This window comes from Myotis yumanensis, unplaced genomic scaffold (genome assembly GCF_028538775.1).
Source record: "Myotis yumanensis isolate MYYU_CA2020_CCGP unplaced genomic scaffold, mMyoYum1.0.hap1 SCAF_8, whole genome shotgun sequence".
NCBI classification, from domain to species: domain Eukaryota; kingdom Metazoa; phylum Chordata; class Mammalia; order Chiroptera; family Vespertilionidae; genus Myotis; species Myotis yumanensis.
Window position 1 is genome coordinate 46,549,646 of NW_027223759.1, and position 18,019 is coordinate 46,567,664.

General features: G+C 43.4%; 1 protein-coding gene across 1 annotated transcript in view; it reads right to left on the reverse strand.

Moving 5' to 3' along the window:
• Nucleotides 1–18,019, reverse strand: part of MYO3B (myosin IIIB) — a 356,539-nt gene that overhangs the window by 311,708 nt on the left and 26,812 nt on the right. The window contains exon 6 of the mRNA XM_070423427.1: nt 11,246–11,391. Within this exon, the coding sequence (XP_070279528.1) occupies nt 11,246–11,391 (146 nt within the window). The remainder of the gene's footprint in view (nt 1–11,245; nt 11,392–18,019) is intronic.

Here is an 18,019-nt window from a genome sequence, read left to right on the forward strand (position 1 = left end):
CTTTAAGTGTCTGTCTCCAACTGGAGAAAGACTGTGGGAGCGAAGGACAAGAGGGCCCTCCACCAGGAGGCAGGAAAAGTTAAATAAAGAGATGGAGTGCGTTATGAAAGCAAGCCCCAACAGCTTTCTCTTTATAATCACAACATTGTAAACAGGAATCTTTAAAATCTTAAGAAGCCTTCTTAAAACCTTGCCCTCATCAATTATCTTCTCTCACATGTCTGCATTTTCCACTCTCCACTTGCCCTTCTGCTTAACCTGATTTTCCCACATGACGGCCCCTTCCACTTTCTGTCCCCTTTTACTGCCAAGCTGTGCTCGCTGCCCTCAAATCCACTTACAGCTTAACGTTTGCCACTGCGCCTTTTGCTCCTCACCTCGCTACTACTCTCTTCCAAAATCAGGCAATCACTAAAGGTCTCTGAAATGTCAAATCCAACAAACATTCTTCTCCCAGTTTTCATGGTATGCACCCTTTAAGTACATGAGACATTAGTAATAACAGAGGCTGCTATTTATTGAGTACTTACTGTGTGCCAGGGCACTTTGCCATAGCACAGCAGTTCTCAACCTGTGGGTCGCGACCACTTTGGGGGTCGAACAACCCTTTCACAGGGGTCGCCTAAGACCATCGGAAAACACATACATAATTACATACTGTTTTTGTGATTAATCACTATGCTTTAATTATGTTCAATTTCTAACAATGAAATTGGGGGTCACCACAACATGAGGAACTGTATTAAAGGGCCGCGGCATTAGGAAGATTGAGAACCACTGCTCTAGCATCTCTTTCTCTCACGGCGCATAACATTGATATTATCTCAGCTAAGAGAGTGCACATAACTCATCCAAAATCACACAAACAACCCGTGGCAGATACAGGATTCAAGTCCAGGAATGTCTGCGTGATGGATTAGAGACGGATACAAATTCTCTGCCACGCCTCCCTTCGAGAGCTGGAGTCTATTTGCCTCCCCTTGAATCTGGGCTGACCCTGTGATTTGCTCTGAGTAGTAAAACGTAGCCGAAGTGACATGTGTACAGTCCATGGCTGGGCCTTAGGAGATCCGCAGCTCTGCTCTCCTGTGCGAGAAACTGAGAAACCCCGCAGCCTTGTAGGAAATCCAACTAACGGGGAGGGGAGGATGGAAGTGAAGACTTCTTGGACCTCCCAGCCCAGTCACCTGCTAGCTGAATGCCCAGCGAGTTCCTGCCCCAGCAGATTCTCACTGTGTGGAGCAGAAGAACCATCGCCCAAGCCCTGCCTGAAGTCCTGACTCTGAGAATCATGATAAACCAGGAGTTATTGTTTAAGCCACTCGGCATATACAGTCACTAAGTGTTAGGGCTGTTTGTTACACGGCAATAAATAACCAAGAAGTCTGATTCTAAAAGCCTATGCCATTTGGCCTAATTTTCACTGCCCCCTCCCTACTCTCCCGCAAACCAATTTCTCCTGTATTTTCAGACTTATTTAATGATACACCTATCCTCAGTTACCTCAAAGTCCCTTTTTATTTAAAGCCACTTATCACTTTGTGAAGTTCTATTTAGTTGAAACTGGGTGGCTTCTGCCATGTAACCACTTAAGGAGGCACCCTTTAACTTCAGTGCTTTCCAGGAGTCTGAAATTGAACCCACAAGTGCTGCCTCCTCACCCCTTGCCTGGGAGCTCCCTGCGATCCACCTGCAGATCAAACCAGACAGGGCCATCCAACTTTTGTAGTGCAGGAAGGCACCAATGTCAATATTTTTCCTTGGTAATAGGAAAGCATAACTTGTTTCTTGTTTTTTTACATTAAAAATACATGGATATAGGAGTGCTAATATTTTCACTCTGCACCTGGGTTTTTGTTTTGTTTCCTCCACCTTGGAGACCACTGGGACAGTCAGTATCTCTTCTTTATTCCTCTTCTTCCCCCAAGTGCATATTGATGTGAATGTTAATATCTGATGAGGCCGAAAAGGGTTAAGTTTGGGGCAAAAAAAAAGTGTGGAAGAAGGTACAGGGCGTGGTGTGGGTTTGTTTCCTCGGATGGATTTTAAAATGAGAATAAAAATACAAGGACCTGTTTTTCTGGAGATTTGATGCTGCTCCATTAAGAGAGGAGAGAGAGCAAGAAGCTGACCCAAATGGTGAGGCTCGGGGCACAAGTAGAGTTGCTCAGGGTCCCAAGTAACAGAGTGACTCAGAGCTCAAGAGAAGGGTTACTCTTCTCATTGGAACTTATTGGTTGGGCATCCTGAGACTGGATGCTTTGGGAATAACAGAACCAGCAGCCACACAAGCAGGAGTGTTCTGATGGTGGGTGAGTACGCAATCAGTGGGCAGAGGCCATATAATGATGGTAGCTCACAATGAGGGGGGGGGGGCTCACAAATGGAGCACACCCTTGAGGATTTCTAAGAATTCCTAGACAATATTTTTGGGGTGTTGTAGGCAACATAATGGACCTCGAAGATGTCCATTTCTTAATCCCCAGAATCTGTGAATATATTAGGTTACATGATAAAGGAGAATTAAGGTTGTAGATGAAATTGTGGTAGTTAATCAGATTATCTGTGTGGGCTCAGTATAACCACAGTGTCTTGAAATGGGGAAGGGAGAGGAAGAGGAGTTGGAGTGATGCAATGTGAGGAAGACTTAACCAGCCACTGCTGGCTTTGAAGATGGAGGAGAGGGCATGAGCCAAGGAATATACACAACCTCTGGAAACTGGGGGCGGGGGAAATACAAAAATGGAGTTCCCCTAGAGCCTCCAGAACGGAACTCAGCCTTGATGACTCCTTGGTTTTGCCCAGGGAGACCCATTTCAGACCTCCTACTTCCCAAACTATAAAATAATATGCCTGCGTTCCTTCAAGTCACTAAGTTTGTGATAATCACTTGTTAAAGAAGCAATAGGAAATTAAGACAGGGGATGTGCAGCAATGACACCAAAGAAAGACATTAGTCTGACATGGCTAATTTTAGTAAATCCATGCCAATTCCTACTGATCACAGCTTTTTTTTGCCCCCTAAGAATTCATATACTATTTAAGGGGGAAGAAGAAGGAATCATAGTAATTAGCCATAATGAAAGTTAAGCTCACCAGATGGTAATTTGCAGATTCTGCTTTCTCCCCTTTTTTTTGAAGGATTGAAGCACCTTCCCCCTCTTCCACTCCTCTAACACTGTTCCTGTTCTCCAGGACTCTTCCAAGATCACTGACAGTGGGTCAGTAGTCTCGCCTGTATATTCTCTCAGTGCCTGGGGTATCACTCCTCCCAGCCAAGAAACCTGAACTCACCTGGAACAACTACGTAAGTGCTCTCCTTACCATCCCCTCGCTGGCTTGGGTTTCTGTCTCCCTTTACCAAAGTTTTTAGCGTTTCCAAGTTGGACTGGGAAAAAAATCATTCTCCTTAGTGGGGAAAATGGGAGCAAAATGGAACCCAATCTTGCGTCAGTGCCCTGTGTCTACAACTCCTACTGTGTGACCTTCACCTGGGGACAAGAATTTTTCAGAACCAACGGGAGGTTGTACCTACCAAGGGGGCTGAAGGGACCCTCAAGAGAGTCAGCCAAGCCCCCATCACACAACTCATCCACCAGCTGCAAAGCCACCACAAGGGTGAAAGCGATCGGAAAGGAGAAGCCCTGCAGCCTCCATTCTCTTCAGAGGCTGACAGCATCGCCATTCACTGCAGACACAGTGGGAGTTGGGAATAAGGCCAGCTTTGCTTCCCAAAGGGCCGTTCTTGTCATCACATTCAGGGTGTGTATGGGGGGAGGGGGAGTATTTCCATCTCTTAGGAATCTTTCTGTTAACAAAGAAATTGTAACATTGGATATTTATGACAGAGTCTTTCAGATCGGTGCAGTGGAAGCAGAGAAGATTTATTGAGAAATCAGTCTTCATTCTCTCCCAATTCCCCACACAATCATCAATCAATCAATTAGATAAACTTTCAAGTGATTGATCTCATAGCTCTTTTGCATGGACATTTTTACTTCTTGGGGTACAGGGAAAAGTAAACCCTTTACATTAGAAATATACCCTTGAGATTTGTTCTTTGGTAACACCCGGCAAAAGCCAAATGCTTAATCTGTACTATTCTGAGCACTTTCCATTAATTGCTCACAACAACTCTATGAGGCTGATCATATCCATATCTCCAGTTTACAGAGGAGGAAACGGGTCCAAAGACATTAAGCAACGTGGTCAAGTTCATGCAGCTTGAAGGTGTGAGTGGTGCTCACGTCTGAACCCATGCAGGCTGACTGTAGAACACTGTGGTTAACAAACTGCAAAAACGGTCCAACTGTACACCTCTTCCTGCCTCTATGCTTGGAACCTGTCACCAATGTGAGACTAGCCCTGGCTAGCCTGCTGGAGGATGTGAAACCACATGGAGCAGAGCCAAGCCATCCTCATCAAGGCCATCCTAGACCAGCTGGTCCCTAGCCACATCCCTAGCTGACCACAGATACACGAGTAAGCCCAGCCCAGAGCCACAGACTCATGAGACATAATAAGTGATCGCTGTTTTAAGCAACTATATTTGGGGGTGGTTTACTACATACCAGTAGAGAACTAATACAAACACCACTGCACTATATTTCCTTTCTGATGACTGGCTTCATCTGATTCTCCAGGAATGAACAGCTCCAGCTGTGAAGAGCCTTCCTCCAACCACTGTATGTCTCTTCATCCTTGTGTTGCCCCTGCCCTACCACCATGCCAACCCATGAAGGCAGTTTATAACTGTTCCTCACCTTTATTCCCTAGTTTTCTCTGGCATCAAGAGGAAACTAGGGTGCCTCCAACCCTTTGGCACTATTTTGAGCTCTGTTTCCTTGCGTACCCTCTTTGCCCACCTCTCCATCATTTAGGAGCCAAGTTGGAATTAGCCAAAATGAGTGGTGCCAAAATATTGAAATCAGGGTAATGAAGGAAAAGCACCGATAGTGCCGTAAGTCAACATGGCTCCTCTGGCCTTTCCCTTCTCTCAGGGTGGGCTTCTTACTCAGCACGGATGGACGGGACCAGAAGTCCTGAAGGCATGCTCCTGCTTTGCCACCTGATCCCCAAGTTAAAGCTTAAAAAGCTAAACTCTCCCTGCCTGCCAGGACTCAGGGGGGCAGCAAGCTGTACCTCCACAGGAACTAACCGCCCCAGCTGCTCAACTCAAATTAAGAGTTTGGAAACATGTTCCACAGAGTGAAAACCTCCTGGGGCATTTCTGCCAACCGCCTCCAGCTACTATGCTTCCAAGGAAATGGAAAGGATACCCCAGGGGGAGGGGGCACCCCTGAGACATCCTGAGGAATAGGGACCACAATCCATTAAATTCCACTAGAAATTTCCCAAAGAAAAGGGAGAAGGATGCTGGATTGTTTTTCTTTTAGAGCATTGCAAAACTTTTTTTTTCATTTTGCTGTTAGGCACTCAGTATATGCTGAATGATGCTAATTCTTCTAGCTCATCTTGCTTTATGAGTGAAGCTGGGGTTGGGAGGGTTTGTTACTCAAAAGGCCAATAGCTAAGTGACCTAGGTTGGTGAAGAGAAACCAGAATTCTCCGGGGCAAATCCGGCCTTCCTGTGCCATTAAACACCACCCCCCCTCACTCATTGCACTTTAACAACAATAGTTTAGTTTTAATTTCTTTTCCGTATATTTCACAGCCCCAGGGGAAAACGTCCTGTGACAATTCTGTAATAGTAAGGCAATTACTGGTGACTCAGGGCTCCCTGCTGCCTCTGCATCCTCCCTCAGCTGAGGAGCAGGCTTCCCATGTAAGAACAATTTGGTTTGTGAATTAGAAAAGTCAGAATGAAAGGAATCTTTACCTTAAAAAATGATAGACATTCAGAAGAAATTAGATGAAAATTCAACCCAAAGATTCTGTTTCAGAACAAGAGTTCATTATAGGCACTGAGTCCCTGAAGAAACCTTTCATATAGACTCCCAATGTTTCAAGTGATGATTCCTCCTTTCTGAGCCCTGCCACCCACTTCTTTTATAGTCCTCCTTATATCTCTTTTTTGCCATCCAACTTCTTCCCAGTATACCTTTGCTATTGGATGGGGGAAGAGACAATAAAGCTATGTTCTCCTTGAGAGAAAAACCCGTCTTCTTCACCTTGTAATTCAAGCACCCACCTAAGCCCAATCCAGAGTGATGACCTGGGTTAGAGGGCACAGGCATGCCCACCTTCCCAGTAGATTGTGTTTCAAAGCACTTTGGTAAATGGGTAGTTTAGAGCTTGGAAAGCATTTTCCCCCATAAGCATAAAGTTCTAGAGATAGGCTAAGTCCTCAGATTCAACCACAAGACTCTGAGGGGCTACAAGAGTCTAATAAGGTACCCCACGTGAGAACTTTAGGTGTTTGCTGTAAAGAAGTGATGGCGAACCTTTTGAGCTCGGCGTGTCAGCATTTTGAAAAACCCTAACTTAACTCTGGTGCCGTGTCACATATAGAAATTTTTTTATATTTGCAACCATAGTAAAACAAATATTTATAATTTTGATATTAATTTTATATATTTAAATGCCATTTAACAAAGAAAAATCAACCAAAAAAATGAATTCGCGTGTCACCTCTGACACGCGTGTCATAGGTTCGCCATCACTGCTATAGAGCCTCCTCCTAAATCATCCCTTAATATAGTTTCCATGAGAAAAGCATTCCAACCCTGGAGCCAGAAGCAGATTTCCATTTACCAGAGAACCAAAGTGAACTTTTCCCACTGAGAAAGTGAAAGAAGGTGAAGGGGAAGAGGTGCTGGCTTTGCCAGAAATGGCCCTGACCTGGCAGGTGCAGGTTTTGCAAGGAGGGTAGGATGGCACAAAAACCTCTGGGTACCAACAATGAGAACATGGAATTCCTCTCTGCTTTTATAGAACACATGCTCTATAATTTTTCAGTTCAAACACTTGTCTTAAGTGTTCTAAATGAAGAACTGAAGGCGGTTGCTTAAGGGGAGTCTGGAAAGGGAGGGATTTCTGGTTTAAGGGTCATAAATCAATGAGCAAAGGCGGGCCTGTGTTCACCTATGATAATACTCTTGATTTCTATCCTTCAATTCCTTAACTGACACAATTGCTGATGTTAATACAATTCTAACTCTCAGGTTTACAGTGTCTATTTAAAATTGGAGGCAGGGAGAAGGATGCTGGACTGTCAGCTTCTTAAAGGCTTACATTGCTATTCATTTCTATACAGTCCAGTCCCCTTGTTGCTCAATTCACAATTCATCAATCAATAAATATAACTTAAGGGAAGGCTTTAATTTTTCAATCTGGTTGCAAAACATGTGGGCCTTGGAATCCAACTTCTCAGGCTTGCATCATTTTTCCCCTATAGGTGCATGACCAGGGGCTTCCTCCTCGGGCTTCCAGTTTTCTCCTCTAGAAAAAGGGTGGTGATAGAACCGACCTCACAAGGTACTGTGAGCACTGAATGCATTTATATTTTTAAACACATAGCACTGTGCCTGCCATAGAAAGCACTTGATAAATCTAAGCTAGTATTATTTTTACATCATCATTTGGCTAATTATCTCACACTTTGTACCCAAATTAGTTTCTCAGAGAAGCTGGTAAACATTAAAGCTGGTTAGGATAGTGAGTTGAACTGTGCAGCCTCCAAGAAATATGCCCACTTGGGACGTGTCCTCATTTTGAATAAGGATTTTTGCAGATGTAATTATGACAAGGATCTCAAGATGAGTTCATCCTGGATTAGGATGGGCCCTAAATCCAATGACAAGTGTCCTTATTGGACAAGACAGAACAGAAGACACAGTGCGACATGGAAGGAGGCCACATGAAAATATAGCAGGGATTGGAGTTATGCTGTGACAGACCAAGGAACACCAGAAGCCACCAGAACCTGGAAGGGGCAAGGAGGAATTCCCCCCAAGAGCCTTCAGAGGGAGCGTGGCTCTGGCAGCTTCTTCTTTTTTTTTTTTTTAATATATTTTATTGATTTTTTACAGAGAGAAAGGGAGAGAGATAGAAAGTTAGAAACATCGATGAGAGAGAAACATCGACCAGCTGCCTCCTGCACATCTCCTACTGGGGATGTGCCCGCAACCCATATACATGCCCTTGACCGGAATCAAACCTGAGACCCTTCAGTCTGCAGGCCGACGCTCTATCCACTGAGCCAAACCGGTTTCGGCACTGGCAGCTTCTTGATTGGAATTCTGACCTCTAGAACGGGAGAGAATACATTTCTGTGGTTTTAAGCCACCAAGTTTATGGTATGTTGTTTTGGCGAAAATAGTTGGATACAGTTTGGAACAACCTAAATTTGGTGAGGAAAAAAACCCCAAATGTGAGTTGGTATTTATTACGAGGTCTCTTTTTCTCGGATCATGTACTGCAGGGAAACTTCTCTTTAGGAGGGAAAATCATGGACCATTCTGTCCCGTCCACTTCCAGCCAAGGACATTTCTGCTGGGGATCTTGAAAGCATTCTGCATCTTCACACAGGAATGAAGTGGAAATACTCAACATGCAGCAAGACCCTAGGCAGAGCTGGCCACTATCTGGCCAAGAATGAACAGGCAGGAAACACAGCTCTCAGTCCTTGTCCAATTAACATACCCACACTGGTCCCCACTGCCTTCCGGGTCCCCACCTGTAGTAATCGAGAAGGTCATCAGACAAAGACTTCAACTTAAAAAAGATACCTGGTTGCCAAGGAACCAATGTAACTATACATTTCTCCTAACTCTATGGGTTCTTGCAATCTATGAAACAGATCTACTTTTTAAGAGAAAAATACATCCAGGTCATCTGCAAGATCCTTCTAAGACTGGAATTTTAAAGGAGTCCTCAGGAGAGGTTGTTGTCAAAGCCACAGACATCCAGAAAAACTTTCATTCTTTTCTTCTCTTATAACTCCCGGAGAAAAATACCAGCAGACAGAGCAGCAACTGCCGGAAAGAGGTGACTTTTTCGGAGCAAAGGCATTAGCCAAGATGACACATGCTGACAGGTTCAGTAAATAGCAGACACTCTGCCAATCAGAAGGTAATTTCTGCGTGTGTGCAACGTAGGAAAGACTGCGAGTCCCACAGGATTTCAAAGTCAGGTCACAATCACTCCATGTGTCATCTTCTAATGTGAAGGTCAAAGGAAAGGAGAAGGTGGGTGGAGGCAGAGAGGGGAAGAGCAAGGAGACCTGTGTGCCTACGAATCAACCACATCCAGGCAGGCCTCGCTTCCTATTTCCTGACAGTGCCCAGGGAACCTGCGTAATCACCTGCTTCATCGACATCTGAGGCTCCCACCTCACATGCAGCCAGCACTTCATTAACTCCCCAGTCCTTCGTAACTCGTGAAAGTCACTTCCTACCTGTCTCGTGAAGGTTTTCTTTCCTTCCCTCACTTGGTAATTCATTCCAGTACGGAAAGGGTTTTATAGAGAAGAGGTGAGTGAGGAAGGCCAGAGGAGAAGCCACACACGGTATCCGGGACCCAGAGTCCTCGGAAGCAAACTTCACTGTTCAATGGGAAGGAATTGCAGAACCCTGAAAACACTCAGAACCAAATAGGAAGAAAAGATTCTGAAGCCAAACGGATTCCAAGGATTTTTGTGATTGTCCTTTGCTTTTCTCCTTCAGGAAAGAAACGACAGAGGGAATGAGAGACAGAGACTGAGGTTCTCATGAAAAACACAGGCAAATAACTTGAGTGCCTATTTAAAAGCTGTGTTTATTTCTCCACTCTCCATCAAAGAGCTTGTCTGAGGAAAGGATACATTTTTAGCACTCAGAATTAAGATAGTACACACACACACACACACACACACACATCTACACTGCCTCACATTTATCACAGTCTGAAATATAGTTGGTCTGTACACAAATATATACTAAAAAAGAAAAAATATACCCAAGTCGATGACCTCTTACAAAAAGTACATATATATATTTTGCTAATCAGAAGCCACACCTTAATTGTGATATTTGGGAAACTGTGTGGCCACATTAAATAAATGATGAAGAATAAACCATTTGTCAAATGTCAAAGCACACACACAAGTCATCCCAGACACTGCTTCTATTTTCTGACTTATTATGTATACAACGCTGTTGTGTGGTCGTGCATTTCACATCCTTTTAAACCTTCAGCAGACTTTTTCCCCCAGGAGACTATTAATTTTAAAAGCCATTAATTTTGTCTGCCCTTCTAATCCCCAGGACCTGTTGTTGTACTTTGGAAAAAGCAAAAAGACCAACCCTGTCTTGAGTGGGGAACCATCTTTGGAATAATGGTTGTTCACATCTGGATTAGGTAGACAACATAGCATTACAATGATGAACACCACAGAGCCTCATCTGCATATAAATAGACCTAATCAGAAATGCAAATTGCAATCGGGAGAAATTTTTCAAGGCTGTGAGAGCTGCATGATTGTGCAGATAGGGAAGGTTAACACTTGTATTAACCAAGTGGCTGAAGGCTCCCAGCCGGCCCAGAGCTTTCCCCTGAAAGAGATATGTGAACGGTACAAAGCTCTCAGCCTGCAACCTGGCTGGGAAGGAGCTCCCTTTTAGCTTCTGCAGCTGGCTGAGCGTGGCTGGATTCTGATGGAAGACAAACAACCAAACCTCTTGTACAAACCCTCAGTGAATACACACCATGGGAAATACACCGGCATTTAACACCAAACTGACCTCTTTCAGCACAATTTCCCATTGAGGCAGAAATTATGGGATGGAAAGACAGTCATATGACTGATGTAACATTTTTAAAAATATTGTTTAGTGTTGGTCTGAGTAAATACAAAAATAGGATACACATTTTTATTCATCCCCAAATTTTCCTGAGTACTCGAGAAAGATTCAAATTAAAAACGAACAAACATATATACTTATATAATTAAAAACAAAACACAATACTTAGATTACTTAACCCAATATTGCATTTGTAGTTTTCTCATGCAAAGCACCAAAAATGAACGTCTCAAAAATTGGAGTGCGTACTGAAAACACGCAATTGTTACAACAAAGTCCCATTATTCCATGAGATATGTTATCTTTCAGGGACGTTCTCTACCCTTGTTCCTCTCCACCTCTCCACGCCCGCCCCCCGCACACACACACACACAAAGAAATACTGTACATTTTACAGTGAGGCTTTCACAAATTTGGAAAGAAATTGTTTATGATCTATTATCCCCGCTAACAGCCGCTTTCACAAAGAACTTATGAGCCAAGAGCGCCATCGTGTGTCCTACCTTGGAATTTTAAAGAGCGTTTTCACAGGATGCATGTCAAAGAGGGGAGGGTCTCCATCCCCCAGTTCAATAGCTGTAATCCCCAAGGACCAGACGTCACAGCGAGCGTCATAGGAAGAGTCATACTGCTGTTCACAAGCGATAACCTATCAGACAAAAGCAGGACACAACACATCAACCCCACTGCCACCTCAGATGTCCTAAAAAGCCCTTGGCCGATCTTAGCCCCTTCTCAGTTCCCTTGGCTATGCTGACATTGAATTCTAGTAATAACAACATGTGTGTGTTCTAGGTCTTATGTGTGTGTGTGACTGATTTATCATCTGATATGGTCATCAACTTTTTTTAAAAAAAATTTATTGTTTAAAGTATTACATATGTCTCCATTTTCCCCCATTGACCTCTCCCAGGCCACTCCCACCCCCAGCACATACCCTCAAACCCCTAGTTTCTGCGTCCACTGGTTATGCTTATATGCATGCATACAAGTCCTTTGGTAGATCTCTTAACCCCCTCCCCCCCCCTGACTACCCTCCTTTCCCTCTGAGGTTTGACTGTCTGATCGATGCTTCTCTGTCTCTGGATCTGTTTTTTTCATCAGTTTATGTTGTTCATTATATTCCACAAATAAGTGAGATCATGTGATATTTCTCTTTCTCCAACTGGCTTATTTCGCTTAGCATAATGCTCTCCAGGTCCATCCATGCTGTTGCAAATGGTAAGAATTCCTTCTTTTTTACTGCAGCCTAGTATTCCATTGTGTAGATGTTCCACAGTTTTTTAATCCATTCATCTGCTGATGGGCACTTAGGCTGTTTCCAAATCTTACCTATTGTAAACTGTGCTGCTATAAACATAGGGGTGCATATATCCTTTCTGATTGGTGTTACTGGTTTCTTGAGGTATATTCCTAGAAGTGGGATTAGTCATTAACTTTTTAAAATGTGTCAGTTCGGTTCCATAAGCATGCATTGAAACCCTCAGGTGCCAAGAACAGTGCAAGAGGAGGCACAAGGGTGAATACTTCACTGCATCTGCCCTGACATCCTTTAAGGCAGCGGTTCTCAACCTGTGGGTCTCAACCCCTTTGGGGGTCGAATGACCTTTCACAGGGGTCACCTAAGACCATCGGAAAACACATATATAATTACATATTGTTTTTGTGATTAATCACTATGCTTTAATTATGTTCAATTTGTAACAATGAAATTGGGGGTCACCACAACATGAGGAATTGTATTAAAGGGTCACGGCATTAGGAAGGTTGAGAACCACTGCTTTAAGGAAAGGCTTTGTCTGCATCCTTCACCTCATTCCAGCTGCTGAATCAACAGCAAACAACACTCATTCTCAAAGGTGCTTGCCTCCTGCACAAAATCCCCAGAAGTGGCCAGTGGAGCAGAAAAATGTTGGAAAGTGGATGTAGTTAACATACAATAGGAACCGCTCCCTCCCATTCCCTTTTCTAAGAAGTTCTGTCCCCTCTTCAAACCCCCACAACTGATTTGCATTTCAGCAGCAGCTGCCACTACAGTTACTGGCCTGACTGAGTACAAGAACAGCAGAACCAGAAAATGCTTGTCTTTGCTTTGTTCCCCAATGGAACCTTGCAGGGAAATCTCTTTCTATCATTTTTTTTAAGTCACACAGAAAAAGCCCCACCACTCAGACTCTGGTGGCTACCACATTGAGGTTGTGAGAAGGCAGAGTGAGCCAGAGGATAAGGAGGGACAGGTGCCCCATCTAACCTGAAATCTGCCTTCACGACCAAGGATGGCCCAGGGCTATGGGCAGGTCGGAAACTTTGAGTTCCTGATGATGAACTGGTCCTAATAGCTTATGAGATAGATAAGCACTGGGGAGAGGGGCAGTAAGATGGGCCTACCTGCCCTCTTAGGCCATGAGGTCGTTGGCTGTGACTGAGCAAAGTGATCCAACTGGGGAGCAGAGTGACAGCTCTGGCATACATGTTAGCAGGAGCACGCGCGCTGCTGTGCAGAGGATACATGAAAATGGGACATGAGGAGAAGCAAAACCAGTTTAAAGTGCTACTGCAGGAATCCAAACTGGAGACGGTGAAAAATAATCAGATTTTGATTATGTAATTTTAAAGGTAGAGCCCATCAGATTTGCTGACTTATAAGAAAGACGAGTTGAGGAAGAGGCAAGAGTGTTTGACCTGGGCAATTTCAGAATGGAATTGGTATTTAATGAGATGAGGGAGACAGTAGGAAAAGCAGGTTTGGGTTGAAAAGCAGGCTCTCCATTGGGGACATACTAAGTTTGAGATGCCTACGAGACGTCCAGATGGAGATTTCATTGTAGCCAAATGACCTTGAGAATAAATGTGTGTTGTTTTGAGCCACTAAGTGTGTGACACTATTATGGCAGTGATAGAAACTAGTACACCTGCTCTCTGCCAGACCCACTTAACTGGACTTGCAAAGCCAGCAAATGTGCCTACCATCTTGCCTGAGACCAGGTATCCTTCCTCCCATAATTGCTCTCTACACTTCCTTCTGGTTTCTGAATTGAAGAATGTTTCTCCTTGTATCCCTATCCTTGGTCTGACCTCAGCCCCACCCTCTGAATAGACTATCCTGACATAGAATCTCCTGTCCTACTTTTTTTCTTTTTAAATATATTTTATTGATTTTTTACAGAGAGGAAGGGAGAGAGATAGAGAGTTAGAAACATCGATGAGAGAGAAACATCAATCAGCTGCCTCCTGCACATCTCCCACTGGGGATGTGCCCACAACCCAGGTACATGCCCTTGACCGGAATCGAACCTGGGACCTTTCAGTCCGCAGGCCGACGCTCTATCCACTGAGCCAAACCGGTTTCGGCTCCTGTCCTACTTTTAACACATTATTTTCAAACATGCATTCAAGCTAAAGTTCAAATAATCCCAATTTCCGGAGCAGAGACTATTTCATTGCCCCTGAAGGCCTCACTTCCATCACCCAATCATGTGAGAAAGTACACTATTTTTAAAGATCTCCAGAAAAGGCTATCCAACACCGTTCCTTTCAGCAATGACATTTCCAAATGTGAGGGACAAACATAATTGTAGACATATCAACCAGCAAATAGTTGACCATTTTAATACATTTTTGTGAGGGAAAGAGAAATAAGACTCTTTCCCTCCTCTACAAGAGCTACGGCCAACTGAAATGTAAAGTGAACCTATAATAATTAAATGGCAACTACAAATGTCCTAAGACCGTGTATACTAGCATGTCCAATACAGGATACGGGCTCCAAATGCTGCGGCTATTAGAGCGACACCACTGCAGGTTAAGCAAGACAATGAAGAGTGTCTACTACCAAAGTCCATGACTTCCGGGAAGAAATTCAAATCAGCTCCCAGCCACTTTAGATGGGACACAGAAGACAATTCCAAGAATCCATCCTAATGTGGGAATGGAGATAGCCTAAGGTTTCTCAAGTGCTGCCATAAAATATTCAAAACATTTATCCGGTTTCAACTTCTCTTTACAGATAGACACTATCTTCAGCTCAGTCTGATTAATAGAAAAGTATCCTTTGGCCAAATTCTCTTCCCAAAACTCAGCTTTGTAGTGTGACAGAAAATTTCTTTAAGCTCAGTCTTCCAAAGAAGTTTATAGAAAATTTCACCAGTAAAGTAATTTACAAATAACTTATTGAGTATCCGGGAGACAGGCATAGTATTAGGTCCTAGGAAGAGAAAGCTAAATGCACCCTTACTTTAATCTTCATAATCATTCTGTGAGGTAGGTGCAGGTGTAGAAACTGAGGAATAAATAACACAGTTAAATAGCTCACCCAGAGCCCACTGCTAGTCATTGTCAGGGACAGAATTTGAATCCAGGCAGAGGAGAGGCAAGTAAGCAAATCATAATATCATAAGTGCTATAAATAATGAAGATTCTGTTCAAGGAACGGTCTAATTATCAGCTTCTGCACTCATATTTTGACCAAACTAACTAGGCTTTTTTTAGAGTTCTATTACATAAACTCCATCTTCCCTGCGGGAGTCTCTCCTTCAGGATTAGTTCTTATCAGGAGTAAACATGTGTGATGAGATTTAAAGAAGCACTCTAAGAGGATGCATTGAAGGTCAACACACCCTGGGATTGGATTCCCTATCAATCCAACACCAAAGTCAATGACTTCTTTAGGGGGAAGTGATCTCATTCTCCTTAGCTCAGCATTCTCATCTCTAGGTAAAATAAAGCTGAATTAGGAATGCACAGATGACTGATTGGTCTTTGGTTCCCTTGCCCCCACAAGAAGGGGACCTCTCAAAGAGCTCTCTGATTCAGTTGTTATGAGGCTCCACTAAGAAAAGGAGAGAGTGAGGCAATGGTTTCCCAGGTTCTCTAAGTCATATTAAAGGGACGGAGAGAGATAGGTTTAGATGGCAGGGACACAGGTTCAGGACTCAAACTATCTCTCTTCTCACACCTCACCTCCACCACCCCAAAGAGCAGCCATGCCCAAGGCAAGTGCATACTCTCCTTCACCTTGAGCCTTTGCTTCATCTGAGAAGTATAAAGATGTTGGTTGCAGTGGAATGAATAGAGATGATAAAATAGGTGTGTAAGCCGAAACCGGCCGGCGTTTGGCTCAGTGGATAGAGCGTCGGTCTGTGGACTGAAAGGTCCCAGGTTCGATTCCGGTCAAGGGCATGTACCTTGGTTGCGGGAACATCCCCAGTAGGAGATGTGCAGGAGGCAGTTGATTGATGTTTCTCTCTCATCGATGTTTCTAACTCTCTATCTCTCTCCCTTCCTCTCTGTAAAAAATCAATAAAAATATATTTAAAAAAAAATAGGTGTGTAAGAGATTTCAAGGGAAGAGTTGCAGGACATGGAGAAGGCTCTAGTATGGGAATTTAGGGGAAGAGACACACCAAGAAACACTGATATTTTGATCCTGGGTGACCAGGGAAATGTTGGTGCCATTTACAAAAACAGAAAAGTCAGTTTGATAGGCAGTATAACAAGTTCAAACTGGGCCTGAGCTCTACCCTTATCCAAGTACAGAAAAAAATCACTAGGCTAATATGGCCTCAGTGTCCACCCCCTTCCCCCGCCGCCCACATGTAGATACACTAAGAAAAACAAAATTCCGTTAAGATCAGAAGCAGAATGTACTAAAGGGTAATAATAAAATACTGACATGTTTCCAGTGACTACCTAGAGTTTGTATTACAGTAAATGTATTTTACATTTCAGAACTCTATAGATTTTAACCTTTCTATTGTTGGCTGCCAATATAATTAGTCAAAATGTGTAGTTTTAATACATTAGTATAAGTACCAGAAGCAGATACCAGGTTGTATATCAGGACTTGATCAAACTGATGTATTTATCTTAATCCAGTGTGGTGAATAGAAAACCTAGTACATGTCAATTCACAAAGTACAGAGTTGAATTTAAAGTCCACAGCATGTTGGAGGTTGATATGAAGAGGATGTATTTTCTAGAATGTTCCATAAGATGTGTATATAGACTGTGATAAAATGTTTAGTGTACTTTGCAAAGGCTAAAAGCATACAGTAAATGAATCAAAATAGAGACCGAGTCCCGCTATAGTGTATTGCTAGTGGCCAACTGGCACTTAGATGAAAATACTGTCTTGTGATCTCAGTGAGTTTCAGAGACATATAAACCCCTACAATCTTCTGCAGAGTCACCTTTAACAGTCTTTGGTATATCCGTAAGGTTTACACTGTTTCTGAATTTGTTATTAAATATATTTTTATTGACTTCAGAGAGGAAGGGAGAAAGAGAGAGATGGAAACATCAGTGATGAGAGAGAATCATTGATTGGCTGCCTCCTGCACAGCCCCTACTAGGGGTGGAGCCTGCAACCCAGGCATGTGCCCTGACTGGGAATCGAGTCGTGACCTCCTGGTTTATAGGTTTACGCTCAACTACTGAGCCATGCTGGCTGGGCTGTTCCTGAGTTTTAATGAATAATTTTACCTATTTGATGTTAATCTATCATTAACCTCATCATTTCTTCTGTTTTAGAGGGGCCAGAGCCTTGATGTAAATGACCCCTGAAGTAAACAGACGTAACCCAGGGTAAAGATTATGTCCACATCAACTTTCAGTCCTCATCAGAGAAGCTATGTTGAAAAATCTTTGGATTCAAATAAAAAAAAGTCCGAACTCCATTATTTACCAGCTGGATGCCTTCGCTAAGTCCCTTCATTGGTTATAGGGACCTTACTTTCTGGCTGTATAAAGTCACAAGGTAGGAATGAATAATCTCTACTATCTCTTCCAGTTCTAATATTCTATGACCTCATGATTTCCAAATAAGTCAGTCTGGTATTGTATCTCACCCTGAAAGGCTAACCTCTCCATGCACATTAGTTAGAGTAAACAGTAGATGGTTCTGAGTATTAACTAGATGGCTGGAATCTGGAGGGGGTTTTATTAGCAATATTTGGTAGACGTTCTTAAGGTCTATGAAGAGATGCTGGTCGCTGTGATAATGCCTCCGCTAAGGAAGATGAGCTCCAGCAACAGCAATTGTTTGGATGCTGGTTAATGGAGCTTGGGCAGTTCCTACCTTGAAATATGAGCGTTTGGCTTTTCTAGGTACACGTACACTCCCTGCTGCTCAGTGTAGGAAGACTGGAAGAACTGACGCTCGATTACTAGCAATCCCTATGCACAAGCAGCTCCAGTGCCCATGCCAATAGCTATTTTACCCAGAGGTGGGCTTGAGCCTCCCACATGTCGATCAATGCCACCTTGGCTGCCCAAAACTC